The sequence below is a fragment of the Pseudorasbora parva genome, chromosome 11, assembly GCF_024679245.1.
Source record: "Pseudorasbora parva isolate DD20220531a chromosome 11, ASM2467924v1, whole genome shotgun sequence".
Taxonomy (NCBI): domain Eukaryota; kingdom Metazoa; phylum Chordata; class Actinopteri; order Cypriniformes; family Gobionidae; genus Pseudorasbora; species Pseudorasbora parva.
This window is the reverse complement of record NC_090182.1, coordinates 25,277,957-25,295,566: the sequence shown is the minus strand read 5'-3', so window position 1 is coordinate 25,295,566 and position 17,610 is coordinate 25,277,957. Positions and strand designations below refer to the sequence as shown.

The window sequence follows — 17,610 nt, the reverse complement described above, 5'->3', positions numbered from 1 at the left end:
CCCAACGCTTGCGTCACGGTTGGCCTTATGTTGAGAATAACTTATGTTATTCATGTTTTTCATGCATGAGATTTACATATGAAGTAGGAGGCAATGGTGTTTGAGACTCACAGTGTGTGATGTTCATGTACTGAACTCTTATTATTTCACTATGGCAAGGTTAATTCAATTTCAAAAGGGCACCTTTAATGGATTAGTTCATTTCAAAATGAAAATTTCCTGATAATTTACTTACCCCATCTCATCCAAGATGCTCATGCATTTCTTTCTTCAGTCGAAAAGCAATTACGTTTTCTGATGAAAACAATCCAGGATTTTTCTTCACATAATGTTTTTTATTTGCAACCGACGGGTTGAAGGTCCAAATCAATGCAGTTTCAAAGGGCTTTGAAGGGCTTCAGAAGCTTTGCACGATTCCAGCCAAGGAATAGGGTCTTATCTAGCGAAACCATCTGTCATTTCTTCTGTGTTGTTGTTCTTCACTGTGTATGACGTTGTCGCGTTAGAAAGGTCACGTCCGTGGCGTAGGTGGAAGAACTGACTCAGTGCCATCTCATCTCATGTTATCCTTTAACTTTAAAATTTCCCGACATCGTTGGTTTACCTTTACTTTATTTATAAGGGCATTTTTGATTTTTGTCTTTGCACACTTGTTTAAACACTGGGTCGGTACTTCCACGTGCGTCCGGTACTTCCACTTCCACGTGCATCACCCTTTCTTAGGTGATGACATCGTACACAGCGAAGAATAAAAAAGGTTAAAAAGTATATACATTTTTATGTTTTATTTTTTAGAAAATGACAGATGGTTTCCCTAGATAAGACCCTATTCCTCAGCTGGGATCATGCAGAGCCTTTGAAGCCATTCGAAGCCCTTTGAAAGTGCATTGGTTGCAACCCGTTGGTTGCAATAGACTTGGCATTACTAGGAATGGCCACAAAAACGTCATAATGCCGCGGGGGAAAACAACCCATTCGAATGAATGCATGTAGACTGTGTTAGACGCTTTATCTTTACTTTTTGAAATGATTACGATTGATTTTTCCTTGGTACAAAGTTGCTGTGTGGTGTTCTTCAACTCTAATAAGTTAAATCAGAAGTTTTATACTGCCGAATAACAGACGGAGCCATTCGTCAATTCCGAATGCCTGTGCAGTATGTCCATTGCAATTAAACATTTACACTACATGATGCTGGTACTATTGTAAATATGAAAACGTAATATATTTAATTACTGCAATCGCAAAAATTTGTTCAACAAAACCGGCAATAAGTTTGTCATGGGACTCTCTCATTAAAACGGTTTTCACACAAAGCTATCACATAGTGTGTGAGGTTATTAATGTACAATACATTCAAAAGTTTTCTTTATTTTATTATGGGAAGAGATGGGCTTATGTTTGTGCTTCAAGCTTACAAGCTCATATAGTTGCATTACATTGCATGACACTTGAATATCATTTTCTCGTCAGAATGCATTCTGCTCCTCTGAATATAATAGCTTAGTTCATAAATCATCCAGTCTTTCAATGAAGACGATTGCTATAAAAAAGCAAAAAAAGCGTTGCTATTGTCAGTATATTTGAGAATAGTATTGTGACACTGACATGTCAACTCCAAATTTGCTTTGTAAAATGTAAATGCTGAACTAATTCATTTGTACATGGCTGTACTAACAACAACAAAAAAACGAATAAATAAACTTTATCTTAACCTGAAGTCAACAGCTCATCATATCACTGGATTTTAGGCTTTTGACAAATATTTAAATGTGGCACTGTGTTTGACATTACTGCTCATTTTACTTTCTATTCTAGCCCAAACAAAAAAGTTTTATGATAATTTAAAAACTTTAAATGTATATAATGTAAATGTAAAAATTCAGGAACAATGAATAAACGTCTTCATCGTAAGACTACATGGGAGACTTATAAACAGGCAAGCAATATTTGTGGGAGCAGGATGCATTTTGACGAAAACGACACCTCTGACCATTGGATTGGGTCGGTTTTCTAGTCACAGACACTGTACGGAAAATATGACCCAATACGGCTCAGTTTGTCTATGTATCTTGCTCTGTCAAGCAGCAGAAGTGATTCTACACAGGCTATACTGCATGGTTAACCCCATGCATTTCCATGCAGTGTGGGGGAATGGACTTTTTTCCCCAACGCCACGCCCCCAGCAATACCACGAGTCCACGACGCCTACCAAGTCTATATAAAACCATTATGTGAAGAAAAAAAACCTTACAAAATAACCCCTGTTTAAATCAGTAGCACCACTACTCTGTGTTGCTTGAAGACTTGGTTATTTTTCGGTGTCTTTGTATGGAATTATTGACAGAGCAAAAACAAATAAAGTAACTGAAAATATTGTTTCTAAACGGTCAGTTACTTAAAATACCTTTGTGTTCATTGAACTGTTGTAGAAAATCACTCTTCAAACCACATTTTTCCAAACATCAGCATGGTTATCATTACATGTGTCACAGCTTGCTGGAAATAAAAATGAATGAAAAGGTATATAAATGCAGCTGCCAGACTTTATTTAAACAGGAACTCGAATAAACACGAGGCAGGAATAAACTCAACTAAGCTAAACGTGGAGACAACAGACAAAGAAGTGAAATGAACACAGAGCTAAACACCAACCAGTGAACTAAATGAGAATCAGGCGCAAACATTAATTAACCCAAGAGTAACCATAGCAACTAATGAACACAGACAAAGGAAACCAACTCAAAGTCAAACTCAACCAAACACAAACACATAAAACGAGACATAACTGACAAAATGCAGTTTCAAAATTTATTGCTTATATTTTTTATATTCTCTCTCTCTCTCTCTCTCTCTCTCTCTCTCTCTCTCTCTCTCTCTCTCTCTCTCTCTCTCTCTCTCTCTATATATATATATATATATATATATATATATATATATATATATATATATATATATATATATATATATATACTCACCTAAAGGATTATAGGAACACCATACTAATACTGTGTTTGTCCTCCTTTCGCCTTCAGAATTGCCTTAATTCTACGTGGCATTGATTCAAGAAGGTGCTGAAAGCATTCTTCAGAAATGTTGCCCATGTTGATAGGATAGTATCTTGCAGTTGATGGAGATTTGTGGGATGCACATCCAGGGCACGAAGCTCCCGTTCCACCATATCCCAAAGATGCTCTATTGGGTTGAGGTCTGGTGACTGTGGGGCCATTTTAGTACAGTGAACTCATTGTCATGTTCAAGAAACCAATTTGAAATGATTCCAGCTTTGTGACATGGTGCATTATCCTGCTGGAAGTAGCCATCAGAGGATGGGTACATGGTGGTCATAAAGGGATAGACAACTGGCACTAAAGGGCCTAAAGTGTGCCAAGAAAACTTCCCCCACACCATTACACCACCACCAGCAGCCTGCAGTGGTAACTAAGCATGATGGATCCATGTTCTCATTCTGTTTATGCCAAATTCTGACTCAAATGTCTCAGCAGAAATCAAGACTCATCAGACCAGGCAACATTTTTTCAGTCTTTAACTGTCCAATTTTGGTGTTCTCATGCATATTGTAGCCTCTTTTCCTATTCGTAGTGGAGATGAGTGGTACCCGGTGGAGTCTTCTGCTGTTGTAGCCCATCTGCCTCAAGGTTGTGCATGTTGTGGCTTCACAAATACTTTGCTGCATACCTCGGTTGTAATGAGTGGTTATTTCAGTCAAAGTGGCTCAAAGGCATTTTTCGCCCACAGGACTGCCGCATACTGGATGTTTTTCTCTTTTTACATCATTTTTTGTAAACCCAAGAAATGGTTGGGCATGAAAATTCCAGTAACTGAACAGATTGTAAAATTCTTAGACCGGCCCATCTGGCACCAACAACCATGCCACGCTCAAAATTGCTTAAATCACCTTTCTTTCCCATTCTGACATTCAGTTTTGAGTTCAGGAGATTTATTTGACCAGGACCACACCCCTAAATGCATTGAAGCAACTGCCATGTGATTGATTGATTAGATAATCGCATTAATGAGAAATTGAACAGGTGTTCCTAATAATTCTTTAGGTGAGTGTGTATATATTATTATTATTTTTGTCTCCATGGCCTAGAGAAAAACCTTGTAATGATGTTCTGGAGGATCAAAGAAGTAAAGGAGGTTAACTTGTGTCACCCACCTCTGGGGAAATAAGAGACAAACCCAGATTTCATTGCCTGAATGCAGCTTCCCGTGCAAACGACTTTTCTCCAGTTTCACAATGGATAACAGGACTATGCTGAAAATGCCACATCTGACACTTTGCACAGTTTTTTTTGCACAGCTTTCATACTAAACTGTCCTACTTTAAAATGTAGCAGAACTGATTATAAATATGATATGCAAAACATTAAAAAAGAAAAAAAAGAAAAGAAATTCAGTCACAACAGAGGCGTGCCTATCATGTGTGGAAATACACAACAAGTAATCTTGACATAATTTCACAAATGAGTCCCCGGAGCACACATCACACATGTTTGTGAATAATATTGGCTACAGTGATAATGCAGTTGTGGTAAAGGAGTTTAGATTTCGAATGCCTTGATGAGACTTAAAATGCGATGTATGGCATCAGACCAAACAAAGAATTAGCGAACAAACACCTGTTTCTTTGTTCCATATTTTGTTAACATCTCCATAATTAGAGCCACGAGGCATCCCAATTAAGTCCTTCCGTTATTTCTACAGGGGAGCTCAAATTGACGAAGATTAAAGAATTAATAATTCCTAAAATGAATGGGTTTAAGGCAACATGTGCTCACTGGTTAAACATCAATAATTATGCTCGGGATGCACCTGTAGGTAATTAAAACACTCTACAGTGAGTCAAGCTCTAAAGATCTACAGTGGGAAATATATTAAACACAAATCTTTCAGGACTTATCAAGTAATGAATGAATAATCATCCTGCTTTTAAGCAAATAAAATAACATTCATAGCAATACATCTTTTTCTAAACTGAATGCATTCAAAAATAAATTCACACCTAATTAATTAAAAAAACAACAACATAAAACTAAAATGTAATTTATTTCCCATTGTTGAAAAGCAACGACCCAGCTCTTGATGATTGTGATTAGAAAAGTTTTATTCATTATTGATTGAATGTATTTCCAGTAAAATTTGAACCACACCTCTCCTTTACGATAAAAAACAATAAGATCCCAAATAAAAGGCTAAAGTTTGTGGAAAAGTATGTGAGCATGAACAATACATTTTGCATTAAAATAAAATACCCCCAAAATAAGAAGTATCAACATTGTTAAAGCAGAAACACAACGACTCTCAAAGACCAGATTTCTGTCTTAACTAATCAAAATCATCATCCTTATCTGTGAGAATATCCGTCACTAGAATATGCGTCAGCAATGTGTAAAACACTAGTTCAGTCAACTCTTCAAATCCTCACAGCGGTATAAATGGTAAATGTCTCACTTGAACTTTACAAATCTTTTACTGCTTATAAAATACTGCTCTCACACAGGCCATAAAGGACCGCAGTGTTCTGTGCCTAATAAAACACGTCAAGAAAACGGAAAGAAAAAGCCAGAGAAATATAAGAGTTTCGATGGCCACACAGTGTGTCATGTTTCACGGTACAATGGCAGTGTGCAGGGGAAGGCTGAATAGGTAGAGCTGTTTATGTCGAGCTGGAAGCCACGTTCTGAAAGCCTGCAAAGACGAAGCCAAGAGCTCTGAAAGGTCAGCTTGGCCCCAGAAGCCAATCAATGATATCTCCACAAACATCATCTCATGAGGAGCCTTGTTGCACAGTGTGTGTATAGGACAGACCAGCTTATGCTTGGATCATGCCTAGCTGATCTGCTTTGTTCTATTAACAGATAACTACTTAAAAGGATAGTTTACACAAAAAGGAAAATCTATTCACCCTCAATTTTTTAGTACTAAACCTGCATGAATTCCTTCTGTGAATGTCAATTTTTTTCTCCATATAATGGAAGTCAATTGAGTCCAAAGTAATAATTTGTTTCATTTATGAAGGGGGAAATCTCCTCATCCACCACCAATGTGCAGAATCCACCTGGATGATGCAATGGCAGTCAAAATGGGAAGCCATGATGATGGACAGACGCCAATGGGCAAATTTGGCCTGCTCTTTTTTTTGACGGACATACTGGGATTTTTAATGAACACAGAAAGTCAGGGCTACAGGGAGGAAGGTGTCAAAAAAAGTTTTTTTTTAAAAGCATTTTAGTACATGTCTGTGATCTACAAATTGTGTCATTTAGAATGACATGAGGGTGAGTAAAAGATGATCATTTTTGCATGAACAATCACTTTAGGCCATGTCACATGGACGCCCAAAAAATATTTTTATTTATTTATTTATTACAATTTCTGCACTGATTGAGGGGGGAATGGATTTCAAATTAAACCGAGAGTGTTACACTCTTAGCATTATTAAATTAGCCAAATTTGACAGGGGATGTGTAAAAAACTGATTTGGCAGGTATCTCTGGATATTCAATGCAGGCCTAGTACATGAACGGATCATTAACGAAGTATCATCATAAGTCCCTTTTTGTTACCGCACCACCATTCAAGAATAACTCATAATGTAAAGTCAATGGCTTCACTTCAATGAGATCCGGGGGTTTGTGTTGGGGACAAACTAGCTCATTAAAGCACATTTTGTCCATAACTGAGGTCAAATTTTCATCCTTCCTGGGAGAGCTCCCAATGAAGTGGCAATCTAAACATGTGGCGGCTCGCTCCCAGGACTCCAGTGAGGTACGGTGCCTGAAACGAGGCGTAGCAGCTATGCGAGGTCCATGAGGTGGGAAATCACAGAGCAAGATTATCAACAAGTTCATTTCAGCTATGCTATACCAATCGACGACAAATCAAATGTATCCCTCACTCAGTTTCAGATTTACATCCGAGTATTTACACTATCGACAGGTCTCTAAATGAGCTGATATGTTTCTTCAATATGCAGAGTGACGGAGAGAAATAAGCAAAGTTGGTCACGGGGCACTGGATCCATATAAATGAGTGTGATCTTGCTCAGTTTACTCTAACTTTTTTCTAGTAAGTATAAGGAAAAGGAACTTACAGGAATGCTGTATTTGTCATATCGTAGAACGTATCTGTGCAACAAAAAAAAAAAAAAACATCTCTGTGAGCTAATCCTTTTAAAGAAAACCAAGTTAGAGACAACATTGCCAAACACTGATATGAACTAAAATATTGCACACTCAGACAGAAGTAAACAGGTTTATAATATTGGCACAGCGCGAGTGTCGAATTGGACACGTGACTTCTCTTTTTGTTTTCTAAATTCATGACATAAACGAACACTTTTTTTCCCCAAAAGAGTCCCACAGGCTTGTTATTGCAGCACTTTTTTTTTCTTCCTTTTTAAAATGTTTCGTCTTTCTTTAGAAAAGAGTTTTATTGGTGGCTATTCACTGAGAAGTGTCTTCGAGTGCATTTTGGCAGTACGATGCGTCTGTTGCGGGCGGGCAGACAGACATAGGGGCAGACGGCAGGTGAACGGGAGGTCCGTGCGTTACATGTGACGCGTGCCGCTCCGTCAAGATGGTCACATGCCAGAGGCTCCCAGGCCCATGCTGGCCGCGTGGCTCATGCACGGCAGCGTCTGCACAGCTTTGGGGAAGTCATGTGTGACGATCCGCCCGTTCTCCCCGCCGCTACCGTTCCCACTCATCCTGGTCAGCGTGGAGCAGCGCATGGCGTCGTTGATGGATTGCTGGGATGGAGACACAACAGCGTTAGACAGGAAAATGGGAATGTTTAAAAGATGCTCAATTTTAGTAGGAGACAGTAAAATATGATTTAAGCATCTGCCTAATGGAGTATGCACATAAAATGTTTTGTCATGTGATGACTGGATCATTAGTGAGACAACATTTGTGAGCTGAACTAATCTGCAGATTTCCATCTTTTGGGTTTCCTGACTTAATTGATCAGCACGGTGGCTTGGAGGGCGCGACACGGCGCCTTTAGCAAAGCAAACAGATGAAACACTAATGAAACTTTTCTGATAATGATGCATTTCAGAAAACAAGCAATATTGTTATAATAAATAACAATAGTAGCTCTCTATCCCATTTGAAACCCTACCAATTCCACAACATACTATAGGCTTATTGAAAAAAATTGCATTGCAATTCGTTATAGTTAATATAAACACTAGTGGCAATAAAAACAACAATTTGAATTTCTTTTTAAACACATATGATTACAGTGGCAGATTATCGATTAAAGACAGGGGTTTTCTTGATCATGTTATGACATTAAAGGGTTAGTTCACTTAAAAAATGAAAATTCTGTCATTAATTACTTACCCTCCGTTCATTTTCAAAACAAGATATTTTTGTTTAAATCCGATGGCTCAGAAAGGCCTTCATTGACACCAGTGTCATTTCCTCTCCCAAGACCCATAAAGGCACTAAAGACGCAGTTACAAAGTCCATCTCACTACAGTGATTCTACAATCATTTTATGAAGCGATGAGAATAGATTTTGTGCGCAAAAAACCCAAAATAACGACTTATATGGTGATGGACCGAATTCAAAACAAAGCTTCGATCTGTTGTGAATCAGTGTATCGATTCATGATTCGGATCGCCAAAGTCACGTGATTACAGCAGCTTGGCGGTTTGACAAAAACTATTCTCGTCATTTCATACAATTATTCTAGAGCCACCGTAGTGAGATGGATTGTAACTGTGATTTGTGATGTGTGATTTGTAACGACGTCTTTAGTGCCTTTAATGGGTCTTGAGAGAGGAAATGACATTGGTGTCATGGAGCCATCGGATTTTGACAAATTATCTTATTTAACAAAATATCTTAATTTGTGTTCCGAAGACGAACTGAGGTTTTACGGGTGTCAGACGACGTCAGGGTAAATAATTAATGACATCATTTTCATTTTTTGGTGAACTAACCGCTTTAAACCACTTCTACCACAGTGCATGATTTTAAACTAATACATATTAATGTTTACATCACATAACAAGCTCCATATGGCTCTTCTGATGTAGTAAACTTGCTCGATTGCTCACCTGGTCCAGCATTGCACTTGCGATGCTGAGCACTCGGGTACAAGTCCCGCAATACAATAAAAGAACTCAGGGACATGTAGAGCAATATAAAATGTTAAGCAATTTGATATCTTGTTTGCTATTGTTAATTGTAGAGTTCAGTGTAGGTGCTACGTTATATTCAAACACATTAACCTTTTAATACCGTAATGAAAAAGGATGGTCAGATTCTCATTCATCTGTTTTGAATAAAACTGAGTGCACTTTTGGCGCCACTCACTGGACATTTCCCTTTGAAAGTGTTGCAAAACGTACGAGCAGCAATGTAACATCGTTTTGCAGAAATTTCACCACAGGCGCGTTTCTCCCATGAGCCTGTGTTGCAATTCAATGCTGTGTTGTGAGCTAATGCTGTTGTGTTCAACTTTTAATTGCTTTGCTCATGTCGTTGCATTGTGCCCCCCAGGACCACCGTATTTAAGCCCTCAAAACCAAAGCTGACACTGTAAAGCATCTCTGACATATGAGTAGACAGTAAACAGTCCTGATAGGCGTGTAACATGAGCTTAATTTGCTACGGTGGTGGGGAAGTGAGAAATGTCATCGTTTTATTGCTGCTGTTGTGAAGAGCAACCCGCTATTGTAGTCGCAGGCAGTGGGCCTGAAACCAAGGCTAATGATGTGTCCCTTTAAATCGCATTTTTCCAATCTAGGAATGATTTCATTGCCCTACACTTCAGCGCGTTGGGGGATGAAGCTATACGCCTGATGCAGACTAATTAGTTTGCCCATAATGACTCAGATTTCTGCTCGCCTAGAATGAAAAATGGACAGCTGTGAAATGTGACTCCTGTCAATTGAATTAACAAAGCAAATCAATATTAATCTGTGCTATTATAGTATTACACGAGTGTGTAATACCCAGCTAAACTTACTACAAATCCTACTTTGGGTAATTGTCTGTCATAAAGATAGTTATTTCAAAAATCACACTGCGGTATCTGTATATTCAACAGTATTTGTATATATATATATTAACAACAGTATTCAACTGTATATATAATTTTTTGCAACAGTGCTTTGATTTGTCATTTTGGCCTGAATAAAATAATTTATTACCTGATAGATACTTTTAATTAACTATACATTAGCAAAAGTACATTTGGTAAGACCTGATTTGGGTTTATGAGGGAGCACACACGTAGAATGATGCAAAATCATAAATCTAAACGGACTATTTTTGGAGTCATGGAGGAAAACAGAGACCTGCAGTGTCTCCGGGAAACACTTGCTCTGTTTCATGAATGAACAGAGACACGATGCGTATAAACAAAGCTCTAGTCTATGGACAGAGAGGCTAGCAGCCAACCAGAAACTGGGGGAGCAGGAAATAGAGACAGAAAAAAAAAGAAATAAAGAGAGATTAGATTAAAAGTATTAAATAGGGCTGTCAAGATGCTGTCTGCATGTTTACATACACTAACAATTAAAAATAAATGATTAAAAAACTCAAATTAAACATAGTAATAAAAAGTGAACTATTTTACAAATATTAAAATAAAGTAAAAAAATGATGCATGATTTATGCAGTCAATTTTGATTATTATTCTTATTAAATAATCATAGCAATTTTTTCTTTATCACTGATTTTTGTGTGTGACAGCCCTAGTATTAAAATAACAGTGTAAAAGAGACAGAAAAAGAAGAGGTGGAGGAAAAAAGGATGATATTGAAAGTGGGCAGCAGAAGCTTTGATTCTGGTGACGGTTAGATGGGGGGCAGCTTAGGCTGCTATGTGGGCAGGATGTGGCCTAGTTCTCCGCGATACTTGAGGTTCCTACCCCAGAGAGCTTTATATCTTAACAGTGTCGGCACCGTACAGGCCGTAACTCTGCAGCTCAGTGTAGCTGCTGTCTAAGGCGGTGCAGTGAAAGGCCTGAGCGGCCCGCGCAGACACCTTCATTCTGTGGGACTCGGTTCTGGACTTGTAGCAGAACTCCACCAGGGCCACCAGCATGGCCAGACCTAGACCGCCGATCAGAATGTAGAAGACCCCAGCCACATTGCTGAGGCTAAGAGCACTGGTCTTGTCCTAAAGGAGAAGGAACAGCGTCTTAGATGAGAGTTTCTGTATACAAAGTTAACAAATGTATATGGACAAAGACGATACAAGCATTCCTGTACATTACATATACTCTTGCATCCATCCAAACATATAAACACATACATTGAATATAAACGCTAAAATAAGAACTCATTAATCTTTATCATTAATATATAGATTCATATATTTAGTTTTGACAGTTGAACTTATCTTGTATATCCAATTATATTAGTAGTAGCTAATATAAATAATATACTATATTAAACATTAACAAGTAAATTATTAAATAAATGTTAATACGATTGATATTAATTTGATATAAGCAACATAATAGTAACTGTTTAATAATGAAACATCTTAAAGTATACATAGCCTACATCTTAAAATATGGCACAGATTGTCATTTATGACTTTGGAACATGCATTCATGCATTAACACAGGCAGTCTGTATTAACCTTTGACTAATTTAATACGAATTTAACTTGCTAGTTAGCATCTCCACTATTGTAATGTATCATGTATCACAGCTGCAGAAGTTTATATTAGTGGTTGGCACCCATGCAGCCCAGGCCACGAATCTAAGGAGATTTGGATTTGTAGTTGTTTAAAGGAGATATATTTCCTTTATGAGGACAATAACAATCTAAGGAGCTTAATTGGCATGGAACCGGTTCCCTATGAAAGGCATATAAGGGAAGTGTGATGTCGTCTGTGTGTGCCATGCAGGTGGGTTTGGTGCGGTGGGGGTGTGTGGCGGCCGGGGCCTATGACAGCACAGACAGCTGTCCACTGGGTTTGCATCCAGATACATGCACACTCCAAGGGCAGACAGAAGGGAGAACACAGAGGCTGAGAACCACAAGGGGGGCTTGACTCTTACGGATGATCAGATCAATATGACCAGTCTCTCTCCAGAGCTCTATTCACCACCAGACAATTTTAAACAAAGTGAGTGTATCATACAGTGAGTCATCTGGTCTATAATAATGGCCTTTTTACCTCACGACTCCTGGATAGACAAACTATTTCCATACTTACACTTTGAATTAATAATATAAAAATCATATTATAGAGTATAATTTTTAAATACATTTCCTCACTAAAAAACAACAACCCCCCCCCCAAAAAAACAATATGCTTAGTATTTAATCTAATTTAAGATTAGTATCTAATCTATTTTACAAATACACAAGCTTGTAATTTCTGACAGGACAAAAATAATGGTTGGAAATATTTGGAATATTACACTAACATACTACTCTTAAAGGGTTAGTTCACCCAAAATTGAAAATTCGGTCATTAATTACTCACCCGCATGTCGTTCCAAATCCGTAAGACTTGTGTTCATCTTCAGAACACAAACACAAAGCTCTTTTTGATGAAATCGGAGAGTTCTCTGACCCCTCTATAGACAGCACTTTCATTAACACTTTCAAGGGCCAGAAAGGTAGTAAAGACGTTGTTAAAATTGTCCCTATGAATCCAGTGGGTCAACCTTAATTTTATGAAGTGACACTTTAAGAATACTTTTTGTGTGCTAAAAAAAAAAAAACAGTGCAGTAGTGTGAACAGAGCAGCGCTTCCAGATTGCTGGATTACCATTGGCCAACGTTGTTTACGTGAGCACCAGGACGCATGTGCACGAGTCGTTCTGCCATAGAACTATAGGACTATAGGCACTGTTTACACTGCTTCAGCGGCGTAACAAACGGACACAGACTAGAAGAAATTGTTGAATCAAGTTATTTTTGTTTAATTTTGCACACAAAGTATTCTCGTTGCTTCATAAAATTACGTTTGAACCACTGGGGCCACTATAAAAAAATACAACTTATGTTTTGTATGACAAATTCAAGTTTATTTCAGTTTATTCAACTATTTAACATGAAAAAAGTTGTGATAACTCAAACGAAGTTTGTACAACTAATTGACCCTAAGTTGAGAAAACTCAAAAATGTTCTGCAGCTGGTTTCCTTTAACTTTTAAGTTTTCTCAACTTGATCCAAAGATGATTGAAGGTCTTACGGGTTTGGAATGACATGAGGGCGAGTAATTAATTACAGAATTTTCAGTAACGCTTTTGATCACGGCCCGGAAAGTACCACATAATTAAAGTGAATTTACAGCATAACTTTCGTTAATTATAGTGTAACTATAAAGTAAGTACGTGTAGGTATATGGGAACGCCATGAAAGCTTGAAGCGTCTCATGCACGCGCTGGTAACAGCTGATCGGATACGAAAAGATTACTAAATTATGACAGCATTTCTTGGCGTACTACTTTTTCTTTTAATAAATAATAATAAAAAAATTCAAAAAACATGGGATTCCCCTGAAGATCCATCAATGGAAATAACGAAAAAGAAGAAGAGAAAAAAGAAAAGAAAAGAAAAGAAAAGAAAAGAAAGAGAAAGGGACAAAACGTGCCTCTTTCTGTCAGGACATTATATTTATATTATATATATTTTTTAATTGTTATAAATAACAAGTGTTATGAATCAGTTTTGAATTAAGTTGTTTTTCAAATAAATATTTCTGAGTGATATCAGATTGTATTTGTGTTTTTATTGTACTTACCCTGTAACTAAATGAAACAGTATAAATAATTTTTTTAATTTTCCTAATAGTTACCCCTTTATTCCCTGAATATTACATATTGTTCCCATATACCTACACGTACTTACTTTGTAGTTACACTATAATTACAGAAAGTTATGCTGTAAATTCACTTTAATTATGCAGTATATTCCGGGCCGTAATCTTAAACAAATTTTTTTTGTTGTTGATTGAACTAACCCATTAATACATCTTTTGGCAGTGGCTTTTTACACTTAGTGTAAATAGAATTTAGTTGCTACTTACACTTAATGCAAATAGCGAGAGATGCTATTTACACCAAATGTTAACAGCAACTAAATACTATTTACACTCAGTGAAATCAACATAATTTCTTACCGATAGATGATATTTACACTAATTGCTAATAGCTGTAGATTATATTTACTAAGTGAAAATAGTGATATATTCTATTTACACCATATAAAAGTTGCAGTTCTTTGTAATATAAATAGTAATTACATGTAATTTATCATTTATTTTGAAAGATACATATTCTTTGCACCTTAGTATTGTTGTACATTAACAGGATGCAATAATAACAGTGTAAATTATGATTTTTATTTTAAATTATTAAATGGATGTCGCCTTAAAGGGCCAATAAAGCCCTCCCTACACCTATCCATAGCCCTACTCATGCCCAATGAATGATTTTATTATTATTATACATTTTGTTAGGCACTTTATTTCCACATTTAGAACATTTTCTTAATTTTTTATTGAAAATAAATGCCTTTCCGATGTTATTTGTGATGAGAAAGGAGAAAAGAGCAAGCTTTGCAAAAGGTGGATTCAAACCCATGTTGATTGAGATAAAACAGTGATCTATTAGCTATACATATGCTTTACTGAGGATGGTGAGTTATGGGCGTTTTTAATCTTGTTTGGCACAGCCAGGCATTTTTAGGTGGAGCTAGTGCGAAAAGCACTTGCCAACAAGTATTGTTGGCAAGTGCCAACAGTATTTGCACGGTGTAAATAGACACTCTGTTTGTTTTTATAAATTTTTTTTTTTAACAGTTTTTTTTTAACAAATAAATGCATCATTTGTGAGCAAATTCTTTCCACAGCAAACTTTTGATGGGTAGTGGATCACACTTCAGGGTGTTTAGTGTCTACTACCAAAATGCTAACTGAACACCAGACACAAGAACAAGGACAGTGCTGTGTACTTCAGTACTAGCATTGCCATTTTAAATCTGTAAATCAGAAAGTAGTGTTCGAATATTCTAGTCTGAAGTATTTTTAAAGTATGCACAACATTCAAAACACCATGTATAAATTCTAAAGCCTTTAAATTTGTCATCTGCCAGCCCAAATGAAAGAATACAACTCTGGAGAGAGAGTAAGAGCCGCCCATGTCCAGATTCCTTACTGAACCTCCTGAAAGGGTTCTGGGAAGGCTTAACTGAGGGGAACAGAGCAGGACCAAATGTGTGAACTGACCTTTCTTCCGGAGTCCTTGCTTCCACACTCCCCCTTATCGTACCACCATTTGTTTTTCAGTTTGTCTAAGACGGCTTGCTCACTGAGTTTCAACACCGCTAGGTTAACTGGGATTCTTCAACCAGGGAAATAACATAAATAACATTATCCATGTTATTTTATGTTATTCAGCACACATTAAACACATACCCATCAAAATCAACTCAACTGTTCTGTGTTTTTTTAATTGACTGCACACATATCAGAAACATGTTGGTAGTTCATTGTAAAAGTGATATGGGTTAATACTCCATCTAGCGATGCTTCCTTGCTCCCTGCTGCGAGATGTGCATTATTATATCACTTTGGGTAACCGGCAGACCGCAAACACTCCGCCTGAAATAACTTGAATGCGGTTGGCTGTTATTGACTATTTGCCATGGTACGCCATAATTTGATCAAATATTTATAATTGCTATTAATCTAACAAGATTTGCTAGTAGTAAGCTCAATTTACACCAGATTGTTTTCGTTTAGAGTGTTTGGTCGGCGTGAGTTGCCGGTTACCCCCCCATGGTAGTGGTGGTTTTACCCGTTGGGTTTGTCACATTGGGGCTGACCTTGGAATCACCTCCTCCGCTGCCACACTCTCCTTTGTCGTACCACCATTTGTTTTTCAATTTGTCCAACAGGCCTTGTTCATTCAGTTTTAACACTGCCAGGTTTACTGGGTTTCTTGAAACGATAATGAAATAATACTTTGGTCAGTGTCAGCCCAGATAAACCATTTCAGAGACAGTGTAATGGGAGAACAGACTCAGACCGGTTTGAACACAACAGCCACTGCTCTATGTAGGTTGAAATGTTAAATGCATGGCATTCGCAGTGGTTTTGACCTGAGTCTGTATATAAAGTATGTTAACATGTGTTTTAATGGAGAGCAATGCTTTTGTTAGTGGCCTTTGTGAAAATCAGGCTTTATAGAGCCAAGAACAAGACTTCTTCAGACAGAGGAGGAGAAAAAAGATGTCCTTGGCTTTTGCTGTCTGCTTTTTGCTCTTCCCTTTTGGGGAATTGTAATGATTTTAATCGAAAACAACTAGAGACATTAGATTAATTCTTAAAGTGATAGTTCACCCAAAATGTCATTTTTGTCATCATTTACTCACCCTCAAACCAAACTCTTTCCTTTTATTTATTTATTCTGTTCGAATACAAACAACCTTTCTATGAAATTGCTCTTTCTAGTGAACGTGAATGGTGAAAAAGGGCTGTCAAACTATAAAAACAACAAAAAGTGTCATAACAGTGGTTACAGTATGTATGTATGTATGTATGTATGTATGTATGTATGTATGTATGTATGTATGTATGTATGTATGAGTATATGAAAGAAAATTTTTATATATAAAGGAAAACAACAAAATAGCGAAGTATAGCTCATAGGTGCCATGCTCATTATTTACAGGAATTTTTTTTTTAACATGAATTTGTTCTGATTAATTGTTAAATCGTACTAATCCATTAGCAGTAAGTTATTAGTTTAATGACAGATCTATATCATTGAATCAATGAATGTTGAGTGACAATGTTACTACGATTTTGGAAAACTGGCCTGCTCGTTCATTCCACCAGCAGTGCAATGTGCCATTTTTTAAAAAATGCACAAATGTAAAGTAAATATAATATTTTTAGAGCTGCAGATAAGATTATAAATGACCAATGACATACATTTTTGAGCTGGGTCACCATTCACTTTCATTGTTTGGAAAGGAGCAGCATGGACATTCTCCTAATCTTCTCCTTTTGTGTTTTATAGATTCAAGACCAACAAGAGAGAGTAGATGATGATAAAAATATTTTTATTTTATTTTAATCCCCCTGCGGCCCCCTGTGACTGATATCAGGAACCACATCTGAAGCATGTGTCTCTTTTCATCTTCTCCTTCATCCTCAAGTCTTAAGCACCCCATACAGTTCAAAGGCACAACTATACATCTCCTCACAACCTACAGAATCGGCTGGCCGATCTGCGTTGTGAGCAAATGACGTCTGCAGCTCTGCATCCATAGGGAGTGATTCTTTGGCTAGATAAAACCCAGGAATTCTTTCTAATCCCAGAAGTACCAGACAGAAAGAAGTCAGAGAGTGTCTCAGGAATGAGGAAACAAACAACTACATTCACTTTGATGAGCATTTGCTTCAGGAGGTGGCAGTGCTTTGGGTGAGATGATTTCATTAACTAAACTCAGAGAATGGCACAGATGGATAGAGATAAAAGGGCACACACATCAATCTTTAGGGCTGTTGCATCTTGACTGCAAAACAAACTGATTTAAGTTATCAGTTTGAGATAAGACAAAGAAAATGCGGAACAGCTGTTGAAA

At 37.2% G+C, this 17,610-nt stretch overlaps 1 protein-coding gene across 8 annotated transcripts in view; it reads right to left on the bottom strand.

Annotated features, from left to right (window-relative positions):
* Positions 1–5,110: 5,110 nt before the first annotated feature.
* gria1a (glutamate receptor, ionotropic, AMPA 1a) overlaps positions 5,111–17,610 on the bottom strand; it is a 92,352-nt gene continuing 79,852 nt past the window's right edge. Inside the window, exons 14-16 of one of the 8 annotated variants that reach the window (XM_067457510.1) lie at positions 15,245–15,359; positions 11,035–11,169; positions 5,111–7,777 (exon numbers count right to left, since the gene is read on the bottom strand). In XM_067457510.1, the coding sequence (XP_067313611.1) occupies positions 7,610–7,777; positions 11,035–11,169; positions 15,245–15,359 (418 nt within the window). In that variant the 3' untranslated portion in view covers positions 5,111–7,609. Of the gene's footprint in view, positions 7,778–10,918; positions 11,170–15,244; positions 15,360–15,815; positions 15,959–17,610 lie in introns of those variants that run through there. The other 7 variants (XM_067457509.1, XM_067457512.1, XM_067457511.1 and 4 more) reach the window with 7 other exon arrangements.